This window comes from Triturus cristatus, chromosome 8 (genome assembly GCF_964204655.1).
Source record: "Triturus cristatus chromosome 8, aTriCri1.1, whole genome shotgun sequence".
NCBI classification, from domain to species: Eukaryota; Metazoa; Chordata; class Amphibia; order Caudata; family Salamandridae; genus Triturus; species Triturus cristatus.
The window spans coordinates 184,861,341-184,877,494 of NC_140591.1; the positions used below are offsets into that span (position 1 = coordinate 184,861,341).

Consider the following 16,154-nt stretch of genomic DNA (forward strand, 5'->3'; position numbering starts at 1 on the left):
CGTACGTGAAAGATTTTTGGCTTGGTCAATGTTTTTTTGTAGCAGGAATGGCACAGGGAGGTGAGAAGGGGGAAGCAACAACATAGGTGGGGTACGGGTGGTTGAGCAAGCAACGAAACATGTCACCTGCTTTTACAGCTTAATATAAGCCAGCACACTGCGCCACCGGAGCATCAAAAAAAGTGAAGCTCCGATGGCTCAAGGGGCTTGTAAATATGCCCCAAGGTTCATAAACTGAAGGGCATACATTTTTCTAATATTTGCATCTATTATTTACACCACACGGGGAAGCTCTACTCTGTAAAAAAAACAAGTAAATCTTGCTCAGTCATTGTTGTCTTTTTCATTTGCAGCAAGTTGGGCGAAGAAGGGAGGCCAGCTACTGAGCAATTGTAAAACCTACGGGACGGGTATCACTTGCTGAAGGTTGTCCAATGAAGGGCCTGTTGTCCAGGGGACCCCTTTCAACCCATGGCCAATTAACTTTTGTGAAATATGGGCAACTCGCGGGCCCCTCCTCACATTCTGCAGGAGGGCCCCATTAGCTTTACGGTTAGGGGGTATACCAAACACACACACACACGCAAAGGACATGACCCCGTCCACATGCTGCAGTTAACCAACAATATATCATATAAAAGTAAAATATGCAAAAGGCACATCTTCAGGACGAATCAATACAGAGCACTGAACCCTGCATACTTGCCCAAAAGTTCATGAACCAATCAGAACACCGCTAGGAGACGGGCATCTCTCTCACCTTCCTTCTCGTCAGCCATTTCAGTTATCGGAATTTGACTTGTTACATCATATCTCCTGGGCGCCATTATGTAACGTGAGCCCAGTGGCCAGCCCCGACGAGGGTATTGATAGCGATGTTTCCGTTACTGCAGTAATTACACAAATGAATAATATTTCTGGTAGGGGCAGAGAGAGGGCACAGCCATTAGCAGCACTACGGCAGCATGCCCTAGATTTTAAAATCAGCACGAATAAACAAGATATACAACTGCCCGACAGGATGTGCTGGTTGTGCACACCCAACGTCGCCAGATACCTTCAAATGTGGGCATTGATGCGCATAGACGTGTAACTGGGAGAAAAAAAACTGCAATGAAAGAGACGTCGACTAAGCAAGAGGCAGGAAGGAAAGACAACGTTAAGATTCCATCTTATTTCTGGTGACTGCATCATCTGAGAAATCGAGGCAGGTTCTGGTAAGTAATGTAATCTGGGATGAAATTCAAATCACCACGCATCATCCGCAAGGCATATTGATGTAAAGGCCCATAACATCATCTCACCTAAACCCACATCGCTCCTCTAAATGTCAGAAATATGGATGGCTCACGGAGTAAGGGTGAGCACATTTATTTTTTGATTGTCGGAAAGGTAAGGCAACTTCGCATTAGTCTGCACAGAAGTTTAAACAAGACCGGCGATTGGGGGGAAAAAAAAAAACACGCGAGAGGTGCGCGCGAAAGTGGCGGCCGCGAGATGCGCTCTGAGCACGAAAGAGAGGCAGAGCGAGGCCCGCTTGCGGCGGGTGGAGGAGCATGCTGTAAGGCTTAATGAGGCATGAAAGAAAGGCAGATGGCAGCAACGCGCATGCACGTGCTCGTGAACGCAAGCTTGAGGCCACGAAAAGCCTCTGGTAGCACTTTTAAAAGCCCGTTTACTAAATTTCTCGCAGAGCAGCGCATGCGCTGGCTCAGCGAGACCTAAAAGCAAGCATTGGCATAGCCAATAGGTCACGCTTTTGGGACCTTATAAGTATTTAGTTATGCAGCACAATATCATTGGTGCAACAACAATAACTGTTGCATGGTTAAACACTTATAAGGCCCCAAAGGCGAGACCTATTGGCTATGCCAATGCTTGTTGAATTTGCCCGTACAAAGATAATCCCCACCCTGGCCTATGGGAGCCAGGCACTGCAGGGGTGAGACGGGGAGACCCTAGACAAAGTCAGAGTGAGGATTTATAGGCAAACTCTACAGTTACCCAGTCACACATCTCCATCACAGATAAGACTGGAACTCGGCCAAGTTAAACAGATGCTAGTGAGGAGAGCGGCCTTCACCATCTGCTACTACAAATCCAAAACCTCTGATCGAAACACTATAAATTATAACATATGGCTGGAGATAAAAGACAGATTACATTCACCTGCCAGAAAATATGACAATCTCCACGTTTTGTCTACAAGAAGTCTGCGACTCCTCTGCCAGCTACGACTTATTCAGAAAAGTGGCAAATAAAACAACTAAAAACTATCGCATCTGGAAGACAAAGCCACATTAGCCAAAAGACAGCATGGATGGACAGGCCTGAACAGCTACAAGATCATGAAGCTGCAACAATATTTGGGAGATGTCTTCAATAGCGCACTTACAGTAAAATACTTGAAATACAGACTGGGTATCCTACCATCAACCTTACATGCGTCTCCATGGCTACAAAGGGACGACACAGGCAGCAGCTGGTTGTGTGGCCACATAAACGAGGACATAATTCACGTGCTGTGCCTCTGTAAAGAGACGCTCAGCCTCCATCAAGCCTTGCTTCGCCCAATCTGGAACCAAAAAGTCCTTCATTCCTGCAGACAAGTATTAATTACCTGTCTCAGCTCGGCAGATCCACAACTGATATGCCGGACGGCAAAATATTTACAGGGGGTGGAAAACACACTAATGAAAGTGGCCAGCCACACTGATGAAAGATTTTTAACCTAGCATACTTTTATGAATTGGACCACACATTCGTTTTTGGGCTCAACAGATCATGAATGAACCTTGTCAAACGACTTTTATCCTAACTGGCTGCTACTAACTGCACTATGCACTTTAATCAGCACGTTTTCCGCACTTTAACCACCTTAATGCCCCCTGGCCCCAAGCATCGGTCACCTGGCCAACATCTCAGACCATTTATTGGCTGTGTATTACAGCATAAAGCACAGTTTTGCAACACTCTAAGGGCACAAAGCAGCTTCGCGCACTTACCTCTGCTTGTTGTTTGCACTTGATACTCCCGATGGCAAGGCTCTTACGGTCTGTAACCTATCTCGATCTACATTTTAACATTTCTTCTAATTCGCTTTTTATGGCTATGTACAAAGTCTTGTATATGGAAAGGTTTTTATTAATCATGCATAATAAACTTTACTTATTAATAAAAAAAAAAAATCTTCCGTGACTTGACACTGGACTGGCCTTTTAACTTTGCCTCAATCCTGCCGGACGAGGGTGATTTGGACTGAGACTAACCTAGCCTCTTGTTTTCCGCAGCAGAGAGCTTGGTCTCCCTGTCCTTCAGGGCCTTCGGGTGTATCAATGAACACTCATTACAGAACTTGGAGTCATGTTTGGTCGCAAGACCCATTCAGCAGACATTGTGTGGGTCCTACACCGATCCTGCTTTCAACTTGTGTGAAACTGTCTAAATGCGGTTGTCTTCAAAGGTAACAAGACTCTGCACTGTCAAAACCTGGTAAAGAATTTTGAAAATTCATGAAAACCGAAATCAGTAAGATCAGAGCTACTGTTAATTGCCTTCTGGTGTGTAAAAAGAGCAAATGGTATCGTCACGTCAGTTTATTGCCTTTATGTGCCTCCGTGTCGTCATGTCAGGAGGTAGGACTGCACTGCCCAAGATGAACACTGTGTTGTGTCTGCGCATACAAGCTATTTCAAGGACTTTATACATTAAATTTGGCTCTAAAGATGATTCACAAAGTGAAGAGTCAGCAGTTACACATATCCATCAGAAATTAATATTTGAAAAACCAATGTTAAAAATCACTGGAAATGTTATATTGATTAAATTAATCTCCATTTTCATCTTTTCTGATCTGCACCTAACTTCTACTTCAGGTAAAGGACAAAGCCTAGAATATGCTGCCAAACATATGCTGGCATGTCAATAACCAGACACTGGCAGAAGAAATAAAAATTACAGGAACCATTATGTTTGCCAACCCTACTGAATTCCAGTCATTTGCACTGCAATTGCAAAAGCTTATTTTTGAGCCAATGTCAGCTCCTTGAATCATACTGTCAAACAACGATATAGATTAAAGTCATCAATTGCTCTTAACAACGTTTATTTTTACAAAGACTGACTGCGACCACCATTTTACTTGACAGCAGGTAAAATAACTGCTGATGCACATTTACTGTAAATCTGTTATTGTTACAAATTTGATGTGCAGTATCCTGGACATACAATGCTGCAATTCAATTATCCTTATAGCATGAAAAAAAAGTGCACGTTAAAAAGATAGCAGCACATGCAATATTTCGGCCCTTTTTCATTTATTTGCAGAAAACCAAATGGATATTAAGTCGATGATTAAGGTTAGAAGGATGCACAAGTATTTGTCAAAATGTCAAGTGAACTTTTTTTGTTGTTATTGTTAATATGAGGAGTGCACCTCTCTGAAAGTGTTCTTGTTGTGGACTCACTAGTCTGGCTTTAGACAATGTGAGTGAATCTGGTTTGGCTTCTCAAATAAGTCAGGACTACTCTTTGTCCATTGTTTCTTCTAGGAGTGGAATAGTTAAATTATCCATCCATTCGAACAAGGTAGAACAATGAAGAGAGGCCAGTTGATATACTGCCATTCATAAAGGCAACACACAACAAGAAGAGGGTGTACCACGGCTCTGTCAAAAGACTTTGTACCAAGTGACGTGTTGGAAAACCAGAGTGAAGCACTTTACTCAGTCAGATTCACAGACACCTCGGTCCAGACAAGAAGTCTGAAGTGAGTCTTCCATAGTGTTCACTAAATTCACGATTCAGGCGCCGTTAAAATATAGCTAAAGGATGCAGATCAGGCATATTTTCATATGTGTTTGGACATGAGGGTACCCTATTGGTGATCAAAATGTTTTTAATGGCTTTACGTGGTATTGGCCTAAGTCAGCATTGCTGATTTTTTTAAGCAGATATACAAGAAAGCATTTTCAAACAAGGATTGGCCGCACGGCTGCGAAAGTGACGCGGCCGCGAAAGTGAAAATCATCACGATTGTGGGCTGATGGAGGCTGTGCGCGTGTGCCCGCGAAAGTGACGCTGCCGCGAAAGTGAAAGTCATTGCGGTCGCGGGCTGATGGCGTCTGTGCACGCGTGCCGGCGCACGTGCACGCAAGCTTGAGGCCAGCTGTGGTAGCACTTTGAAAACCCCACTCACAAAATGTCTCGCCAGAGCAGCGCATGCGCTGGCTCAGGAGAGACCTAAAAAAGTAATATGACGCGTTGGCCATGGCAACAAAGTGCTGTGAGATGTTTTTCTAAATATAGGAACTGGGAGCCTCCTGATCCATGAGTGGTTAGACAGTAGTATTGCATTGTTCTTTTAAATATATATTTGCATAGTCAATTAAAACCACTGCACAACAGACAGAAAAGACAAACAATGAAAAGCACATAGTCAGGGGATCCCAGTCTCCGATGACAAATGTTTCATACTCTTGAGTTAAATAATAGAATTTATTGCAGAAGAAAAATGAGAAAATGCTATTGAAACCAAGCTTTCTTTTAAATTATTCAAATGTATAGGATAAAAATTATATTTTGGAGATGTGCAGCACAAAAACTGGCACATGTTGCAGTAGAAATTGGGCCAAACTCTCCAAATGAGTCTCGAGTATTAAAGGTAAGGTTTGCTTTTTTTGCAGTCTCAACATGAGTCTGTTTTACAGGGTGTTAGCAGTCCTCAAGAGCAGGCTCTTGTCCTCGACAGCTGCCTTCTAACAGAAGGGTCTGCCCTGCGTTGCACTACAAGTGTGAATTGTCATGGACTTATGCACATATGTGTGCTTGCTGTTTTAGTCACACCTTCATTTATGGGCATTTATAAGAAGTGCCCCATAGACCAGGATGGCTATAGTGAGTAAAATTGTTGCATTTGAGCTGGAGGCATCAACAAGGGCAGGCAGACAAAGGGCGACAAGTTGTATTGCACTGAACATCAATAGGCATTTTAGGTGCATTGCTCATTGGTGCCAACATGTGAAAGTAGAATGTGTAGCATTGTGGGTCTAAAAACCACACATGCTTTAAATCCTCACTGATATGAGAGAACGCACATGTGCAATTCTGCAAGCATAATTGTCCAAATGCATGAGTGCTTTGTGAAATTGCAAACTTTTGATATTTTTGCCCAGTAATACTTATGCTAACTACCACCCGCTCCTGGAAGCAGACTCTCTAGCCGGATTTTTTTAAGCAAAATAAGTGAAAACTCCTAAGGATGCTCGACTTATTTTACCAGGAAAAATAAAAGTCAAAAATCTATCTTTTTTCTACTGCAAAAACCTATTTGGTCTAATCGTTTTACTCACAATTGTTTTCTTTAAAAAGTTGGGCGCTGCATGAAATTTACAATATTTTCCAAGAATTTCATGAGATTTGCTCCCACAATAGCGGGCAGACAAAGAATGACACGGCAGGTAACTACAACAACCCCAAATCTGATTGATTTTGCAGCAGGTTATTCACTTGGATTACGTTCAGGAACTGTTCTGCCACTTCATCACCAGCTTTGTCAGGAATAATTTCCATCACGGTGAAAATTCCTTTTAATGCACCCATATATGTTACACTGTCAGGAAACTGCAAACATCTGGAGTTGTACAGATTATATCAAAACACACATTATAGGTATATTGCTATCACAAGAACGGAGTCTGAGAAAGCACCCATTACCTACAAAAATACAGCCACTTGTTACCCCTAAAAATAGGTTCAGCCCTGATGAAACCCTTCATTGTTTTTGATATTTTGCCATTTAATAGCATAAATTCCAGTAGACCAGGTAAAATGGGTTTCAGTTACTGCCTGTGGATTAGTCAATTTCTTTGCAAAACTTAACTGCTCTTAAAATGATAACATAGGTGCCAAAAAAGAGAAACTCAAAACACATGTTCTCCTTAGCGTGTGCAATATTGGATCTTTTAGCACCTAATGCGCCAGCTCTACTTGTCTTGCCCACAGTATGTCAAATAGCTGCCTTCATATGGGACCCACTCACTCACGACCTGGGTCGGTCTGTAAAGGACAATTATTCGGTGCAGATGTTAGCGCAATCATCACTTACTGGCCTTTGACTGGTTTCCAGTCGCTCGTCTCTCGCTGCGAGGACCCAGGGTCGCCATAATGCCGGGTTGCTGAAAAGATAAATGCTGCGCTGTTAGTCTCCCTGGGCCTGTCATTCTACACGAAAATTACAGAGAAATCGTGGAAAATGTCTGTCATTAAATACCGCCTAGCCTCTGGAGATATTTCTATGCTGGTTTCAACACAAATGTATTTAGTTGAATGTGGTTATTTGAAGCTGTTTTTTCACATGGCTACTTCAGAGAAACTTTGATGCAACTCCCTTATGCAGACATTATATCCCGTATGTTAACGAACACCATTTTCAAGGAGGCAAGCTGATAAAGCTGAAAAAAACTGATATTTTGTGCAGCGCCTTACAATGACCTGTCTTGCAGGTTTCACTCGATTATTAACTGTATTTCAAAGCTTCCACTCACCAGTGTTGTGTCGATTTTGTAAGCTTCGTTTGGATGATGACATCACAATTGCCGAAAGGCCCTTTTTTGTGTGCCTACAGGCACATGCATTGGGCTACCATCAAATAGCCCACATTTAGGCCCTTCAATATGCAATTGAATAGAGTTATAAGTGGCATCACAGGCCAGTGAGTGTTTTTTGTTAAATTAGGCTTTGGTGGCTCCGCGCGCTGCACCTTCAATCAGCCACCGAAAGAGGCAGACAGGAGTCTATAATACTGATGTCATTATCAGAACAGGACATACATATTGAGCTTACACTGGCACAGCAAAAATACAAATATAATATGTTTACAATAAACAAAACCAAGCAAAAACATAGTATTTCAGCTCATAATCGCGTCTAACATTATACCACTTTTCTGCTGATTTTATCCTTTTGTAGAGGGTTTTAAACCACAGTAATTGTTAATTATTAAGTTTGCATGAGTGTAGACAAGGGGTCTGACCTATCCTCGGTAAATGTCTTCGTTTCCCTTTTCTGTCAAGGCAGATAGCGCTTAGAGGCCTTTACAGATATGTAGCACTGTACGGATCTCAAACTCAATAACCAACGCGCATGCACTAATGAAAGTGGGAGCAAGTGGGTTTCACATTATTTTACTGTGTCCTTGTGACCAAAACAATGAATTACTAGTCTAAATTATCGGTACTCAACAATAGGGTTAGTTCTTGTCACTTCATACAAGCAAAAACATAGGCCAACGTTTGAGACAAAGTTGGGCCAGTAAATTATGGGCCATGAAAAGGGGGGTCGGCAAATGCAAACATTGAGGAGGCGCGAACCCCCCATTTCCTCCACTCCCATTTCTTGCGGTGTTACAGAGTTCACATAACATCAGCGGGGGCTTGCTGAGCATGTGTTTATTTTACTTTCCGCAGTTGTATTTTAGGCCTGGCAAGACGTGGGGCCATCTCTCAGCCGCTGCAGGAAATGGCCGTCATCGGCGCATTGTTCAGCTGCAGAGCGCATGCGCCCTCGGCGCTGACGTGAACTCTGAGGGCGAACATGTCCCTACTGTACCCTGTCAATCTGCAGCAGGCCTGGGAAGGCTGCCGGCTGTGACCGGGCCTTCACCTCTCAACTCCCGGGCACCCGCCCTGCTGGGGGCGGCCGCTGCGTGCTGACTTCGGGAGATACAGCTGCAGATATCCCATGGCCGACATTAATCACTGCTGTCTAAAACAAGCCGCCCAGCCTCCTGTTTGCGCTTTCAAGTTTTATTTAATATGAGAGCTCCGGTATTTGTGTAAATTAGAAAAGGGAATTTGTGAGTACAGTGCAAAAAATCCAAACACTTCAATTTTTAAAATATGTGCCAAAATGGGGCTCCTTATACAGTTGTGAAATCACAGAGACTTTTTAGATTGTAGCAAAATGGAGCAAATCCATTTTGTACCACTTTCCCACTTAAGTTAAATGTAGCAAGGATGCAAAATTTAGGGATTTCACGCCTGAACATTTCATGAAACTCTGGACAAAACATCTTAAATGTTGAAGTATTTCAAAGTCTTATTTTTATTATTAATTGCGGAAGAACTGCTTAGCCAAAATAGCAGTCAAGATAAGGGGTAAGCCAGCAAATTGACTTTTTGGAGATATATATATATTCGGCAAATTAAATCAATATTTTGACGCCTCTCTTCACTTGGAAATTAACATTTTGAATGATATTTTCTCTTGGAAAAAAAAGGTAACTTAAGTAGGTTTGCTGAAGATTTTACCTCAAATGTATCCCCCATAGTTTGTATTTCAGAAGTGGAATGAAAGTAGTTTGCCCCATTCCCCTTTATGTAACTAGCAAACTGCTAAATCTGCCTGTACCACTGTTTGTTTCATGGCAGATTTTAATCTTTCTGGACCTATCCTGTGAGCTTTGTTCCTTGTCTATATAAAAGAGCAAATCTAGATTTTGTCTGTGGTTTTTGCTTGAACCTTGGCACTTTTGACCCAAGATATTTTACAAGAACAAAGTTAATTTGTTAGTCTCACTAACCAGTTGATACTATATATTGGAGAATTCTCTCCAAATCTGACTGTTCAATTGTCACTACTTGTAGACCTGAGCAAAACACCTATGGGGCAGGTGGGGGGTTCAATCTTGTTGCATTAATTTAATAATGTATAGAACAAGCGTGCATATCAACAACTCAATAGAATGCACAGATGTGTGTAATTCAGAAACGACCTAAATGCATTTGCACCACTCTAGACGTGTTTGGAGCAAAACGCTATAAATATATCATTTTCAACAATTTGTGACATATTGGCAGCTTTATGCTATCATTACCCAGCTCACTGGTACTCCTTTGGAAGGATAACAAATCGCGTCAACAACACTGTCATGATTCAAAGACTTTCAGATTATTAGATTAGGCACAGATCAGGTACATCTCTCATCGGCAGGTTGCGGAGTTATCTAGCCATCAGGCATGCACAGTTTCGCATATATAACTCTAGTCTGTAAGCAAATTTTCTTCCAATCAGATTATAGAAGATACTGGGAGACGGGTACTTGACCCTGTTCTGTTAGTATTTTTTGCTTTAACATGACACATGTAGTTAGACACTCGGTTGCCGAAAGGTCTACTCAATAGATTGTCAAAAGTCGCCAAAAGATTTAAACTAGTAATGGATTTCTTGCTGTGAGTACAAACCATTAACATACAGATATTAAGATAGAAGAGCGAGTTCACGGCTGCAGATACCTCGAGGATCTCTCTCCATGCAGTAGACCAGATAATGTACCCTGCGCAACTACCACTGTTAGCATGTTGAGATGTTCCTGCAGTGTCTATAAGACAAGATCTGCCATTGGCAAGGCCCTGCAGCGCTTCAGACACTGTAGAAGGCACACCTTAGGAGCTCAGTGCAACATGACCTACAAGACTGACATATCTGTCTGCTTTAAAAGTGCCAAGTGTGTCTTTCAGGTACTTCACAGCGCTGAAGATGATTATCATAAGGAGAATGGAGACGCTAGGAGTCCAATCGGATGAGGTTGGAACCCTGGTCTGATACCCGTCAGTCTCGACCCTCCTTCTCAGCAGAGTGCAGTTGAAAGCAAGTCTTAAGAGCTTGGCTTTCAGGGGTTTCCTGCAACGGATATGATGGGGCGCTGGAAGGTGGATGGGGTGCAGGGTGGTTTTATGAGGTTTGAGTATGGCGGAGCTCTCGTTCGGACATGGCAGAGAGGTTCTGGAACAAATGGGTGAAGAGATGCCACATACTGCTTTAGCACCAAGGGAGAGGCGTTTAAAGAGCGCCCTGTGTCTGGTTGGCAGCCAGTCGACAGTCAGCGTCAGGGGCGAGAGCCCAGTTTGCCATTCTCTCGGTGGGCCGCTTTCAGAGCAGCGTGGGCTGCCATGACCCAACCATGCCCAGGGTGGCCCCCATTCCAGTCGTGGCTTCGTGCACTGTGGGGCTGATTTAAACATTTTTTCCAGGTCCGATCGTCGTTTCCAATCTGTCCAGGCCTGGCTTAGTTTATCACACTTTGTATTACTCATCTGAAGGCTCTTTTCTGATTTCTTTAAAAGAGAGAAACACCGCTTAAAAGAAACATTTTGAAATATACGTACAGCAATGACAGTAGACAACAGAAAAAAAAGGCCTTCCTTTTTGGAATCCTTGAACTGTTCAGAAATGTTCTGCTCTCAGTCAATTCTTTCAAAAAGGTCCACCCCAATGTATGCTGCAGGGGTCTTCTTATAGGCGTGTCAATCATTATTTTGTGCCGCTCCCTGCATCCTCTTTCCCTCTCTCCTTCCCCAACTCTTTCATGACATCCTCATTTCTGCTCCTCTTCAGCGCTTTGAAGTGGCCCAAGTACGAGCTAAGCACTGTAGAAACACCCAGCATGGAATGACTGTTGCTGGAAGCCCTATATTTCTTACATAACATGTCCAGACAGCACTGCAGTATGCAGCGTCTCCATTATGCTACTCTCCAGTTCCCAAAGTGCTGGGCAGGGTTTTAATCTCTGCAAATTGTAATACCAAAAGAGTAACTGTACATGAAATGATGGCTGGGTGTTTGCTATGAACCTCGGGTCAATCTAGGCTGGCCAGTTCCTTGCCTTGTGCTGGGCCACACAGTCTGCCGAGTCTCCAGCTCTGTTTTTTGGTCTTCCTTGTCAGCACAGCCAAAAGCAATACCTCCTCTTATCAATTGTTTAAATTAGATACAAAGTGGAATGTGCCTCCGCCCAGAAGAGTCATACTCTTGCCCCTAACATTGTTTGGTGTATCATTCTGCTTCCTGTGGGGTGTCATGTATGCTGTACTTTTTATATCTCAAAAGTACATTTATTTGTCACACACTACACTATTTATATTCTAGATGCATTTTATACATAATGCAATAGTTTTCAATGTTTCTTTGTTCACTGTTGTAGGCTTTTTAAAAAATGGTTAAATCAGGATTTAAAGTACAAGCCAGCCCTATTGTCTTGGCCAGTGCTTGTTTCCATCCCAGCATGATTACTCCACCGTTTCTAGCAGACCTCTGAGTTACATTTCTTTTCGGAAGGCAACGGCACTTCTATTTCCTACGAAGTCTACATTACTTTATTAATCTGACTGGCCAACTGGAAAATTGAGTTTCTTTTTTCTTTTTACATTTTCTTCTTACTACTTACAACAAAGTTTATATCTTTCCAGCCTTGTAACTACCAATCAAAAATATGTTCCAGTTGTGTGGAGCGTGTCAGTGAATGGTTAATAAAACATCTGTCTTTCCAAATTTCCAAGAATTAAGTTCTCAAATAGTGACTAGTGGGTGTGCCCTGTAATTTATGGGCTGACAGGGAGCAGATGTAGTCTGTTGGTTAAAACGTAGGTTTTGGAACTAAGGCAACCCGAGTTCTTCTAATCCCATCTCCCCCACTTAACGAAGCTGTGTGACCCTGGGCAAATTGCGTTATCTCTCTGGCCTCATTTCCCTTATCAGACAAAACTGCATTGCACCAGTGTAATGTTAGGTAATCTTGACATATTCGCAGGGCCACTGGAATTATGGTTATAGATTTGCCTACATAATCTATCATCTGCCGCACAATCTGCAGATTTTAACAAAAAAAATATTTTGCTTCTAGTTCGAACGGTTCAAAAGTTAGTAAAAATGCAGCAACGAGTTGCTGTGCAGTGGAAAGGTTGACTGGTCACCTTTCTGTAATTTATCTCCATATTTGGGTGTTTAACTGTTTCTAATAAGGTACAACCAATACCCAGACAGTGTTGAAAAGCTTAAAAATGGCAAAATAAATCAAAAATTGTGCAGCGTAATGTTGCATAATTTGCCTTTTCTTGCCACACAATTTACTCAACCTTGACGCAAAATTTGACCCTCCCCTGCCGTATAATTTCAGTGGCCCTGCCTATTGGGAAATGAAAGAAAATGAAACACGTCATTCAGTTCAGTTCTTTATAGTTTATACGATTTACTTTATAGAAAACACAGTGAAAAACAGGAATGCATTTTTTCACGTCATCTTTTGTCGGATGTAATTTTAAAGTCTAGTACAGAGGTAGATTTAGCGGCATCAGTTGTATCAACCAACCAATCCACCAAAGGCCTTAAGAAGCACCAGTCTATTGGTGCAAGTGATATTTTGTACCAGACGGCTGGTGCAAATATCTTTTCCCCACAAGCTTTACATTGAAATCGTAATTGTTTACTCTGATCAGGTGGTGCAAATGGAGAAAACTGCAATACACCAGGGAAAATGTGTGTCTGGATATTATATATATATATATATATATATATTATATAGTTCCAGCAACAATGTGCTTTCGCCATTAACAGTACTCGTGAAGTGTTCGCATATAGTCGATGCCTAAATGAAATTATTACTGTAACCCATTTAAAGGGGCAGAAACTATTCCAAAGTATTTCAGCATAAGTTATAACCTTTAAGCTGCCTTTCGCAGCACTATGAGACCGGGGCATACACTGGTGAAAAAAGGAAGAAAGTGCCGTGATCACCATTTTGCTCCTTGCGTGGCAAGACATGGAGAAACTAATAATACCTTTTTCTATAATAATTTAAAAAAATCAATAAACTCATTTTGAACGATCTTTGCGGTTTTCGTAGTAAAACAAATGGAGCTATAGATTTTGCCTTAAATTTTGCCTAAAACTTTTCACGTTTGTAACAGACAGACAATGTCTCCAAGCCTTTAAATTTCAAGAGCAAAATCAGTTTGTTTCGTGTCTTTTAACGAGTGCAAAACTTTAGGGTGTGCGCCCCAAGTTTTTAATCAAATGTGTTTGCTTCCATGGATGTGCTCCAAACTAACCTGCGTATCACCACCCAGTTCTAAACCAAGTTGATCGTTTGTACCAAACTCTGCGATCACGGACTACCCGCCGGACCTCCCCGGGCACCAGCCCTCTCGTCTGCCAGATTACCTGCTCCACACTGCACGTGTGTGCCTCTCGCGTGCAGTGCCAGGTGAGTTCATGCACACACAGTGCTTTGCCAAGTGTTGCCTGCCCCGCGCTCTGTACACAAACTCCCACTCACTTACCTTTCAGTGTGCCCAGGGGCATGGAAAGCAGTGTGCCCGGCGCCGCCGGGGCAGGGCCAGGCGTGGGTGAGCGCCGCCAGCTTCAGGGAGTACCGGGCCGAATCCATGCTCCCTCTCTCCGAGGAGTTCCTCTCTCTGGTCCCTCCCGGAGCAGTGACCGCGGCTGCCTGGAGTCTCAGCGCACAGGTTGCAGCTCTTCAGGGGTCGCTCCTGATCCCTCAGTGCACCTCCTTGAAGTCCCTGAACTCCGAGTGAGCTCCGCCGGGTGTGACCCTTTATCTCCCCTCCCGCACAGCCCACTCGGCGCTCGCCGAAAGTAAACAAAGCGTCAGGTACAGCGCCGGGGGAGGGGAGGGCTGTTATTGGTTTCTTCGGCTCGTTTTACAGGGATCAGTTTTTCATTTGACAGCCAGTGGGCGGGGTCTAGGAGATTGCTTTGTGTCTATCATATGCATGCCAACATTTCAACTTGGATAACAGGGAGAAACATGCGTGGGTGCACCGGCCTGAATAAATATTACGCGTAACGTGAAACGGGTCGTAGGAGTAACTGGAGAGATTATTTTTTTTGCCATATTCAAGAAATAACTTCTGCTTCATAGAAATAGGCAATACCCACACCTGTAAGGAAAATGTACCATTCTCTCTTCCAGGAAGTGAGTCATACATATTAATGTCATAAATGTATCACAAGTCGACATGATAGATCAAAATGCATAAACCAATGCACCTGTAAGAAGAGATAGTGACCGATACAAGGAGGTAATGAAGAAGGCATAACATTACAACGAGGTGCTCTTACCCACATAGTACACTAGTTGTGTTCTTGTAATCTGAGCCAATATTTGTGACTGTAGCACTAAAGTACAAATCTGTACATTTGGAAGATGAGCTGGTGATGAAAACGAGGCTGGGAGAGCACATTAGAGCCAGGGGCTTCTCCTCCACCAGCGCGGATGAGCATCGCCCCACTGCTTTCTCTCAGTGCGAGAAGCAGAAACAAAATGGTAACAAGCATTGGCATAGCCAATAGGTCTTGCCTTTGGGACCTTATAAGTGTTTAGCCATGCACCATTTATTTTCTCCACTTCAAATGAATATTTGTTCAGATTCACCAGTTTGGTTGAATTAAATGCGGTTTAAAACTGACACACGGGGGGGCGTGGTCGTGCTACGAATGCGGTGAGACGCATGTCGAGGGGGCTCCGGCGGCTCGCCACTTTTTAGAGCCATTATCAGTGGAGCTGGGGCTCATTCGGAGCCGCTTTCTGGAACACGCGGGCGGCGGAAGGTCCACAGCATCTCCTGCCGGGTGGAGGAGGCTGGGGCAGCGCTGACTGCAGTAATTCGGCCGTGACACTCCGGCCTTCCCTCTTGGCGGCCGGCAGCCGCCATCTTGTGTGTCGCAGACCGGGGACATGTCGTGGGATCGGCTGGACCCGTAAGGACCCTCCTTGAGCCACACTGACCCTCCGCACGCAGCAATTGTACCGCGCTGTCCTGGTAGCGGCGGCGCGGCTCCTCGGAGGCGGCAGGGACAGCGGGAGACATCGCGGGTCGTCTGGAAGCTCGACGATCGCGTCTGCTGTCCGCCATTTTGTGGAGTGGCGCGGCCCGGACAGCAGAGGCTGGTGGAGAGGGCCGGACTTCGACGAAACGTGTTGGGCTGCTGGTAGCTGGGCGGCCTGGCGGTGAGTGGCACTTTTGTATGAAGGTCGGTGGCTGAAGCAGACGTGGGGAGGACTTTGACTGCGGTGGGCCCGGCGTGACTCTGCTCCCAATGCCCTGCCTTTGTGGTGCGAGGGGGCCTTGTGCCTGGGGTTGATTGGAGACCGGGCTGCTTCTCTGCGGGACTGTTGTGTGCCAGTGGCTTGGGGATTCCCATATAGGGGGGTCCCCTGACGACTCCCCTGGTTGTCGCCTGTCCCCCATTGGATCGCTCCTGCGGGCCGCCTGCCGATCCTGCCGCCCATCTGACCTGACTGCCCTTCCTGCCCTTTCCGCTGGCCTGAAACCGCCCCTGCCCTTGGGAGGACACTT

At 44.1% G+C, this 16,154-nt stretch overlaps 1 protein-coding gene across 2 annotated transcripts in view; it reads right to left on the reverse strand.

The window, feature by feature from the left end:
• RIPPLY3 (ripply transcriptional repressor 3) overlaps positions 1-14,525 on the reverse strand; it is a 30,671-nt gene extending 16,146 nt beyond the window's left edge. The window contains exons 1-2 of one of the 2 annotated variants that reach the window (XM_085621282.1): positions 14,115-14,525; positions 7,106-7,175 (exon numbers count right to left, since the gene is read on the reverse strand). In XM_085621282.1, coding sequence (XP_085477408.1) covers positions 7,106-7,175; positions 14,115-14,221 — 177 coding nt within the window. In that variant the 5' untranslated portion in view covers positions 14,222-14,525. The remainder of the gene's footprint in view (positions 1-7,105; positions 7,176-14,114) is intronic. The other variant, XM_085621283.1, reaches the window with a different exon arrangement.
• Between the last annotated feature and the right edge of the window lie 1,629 nt (positions 14,526-16,154).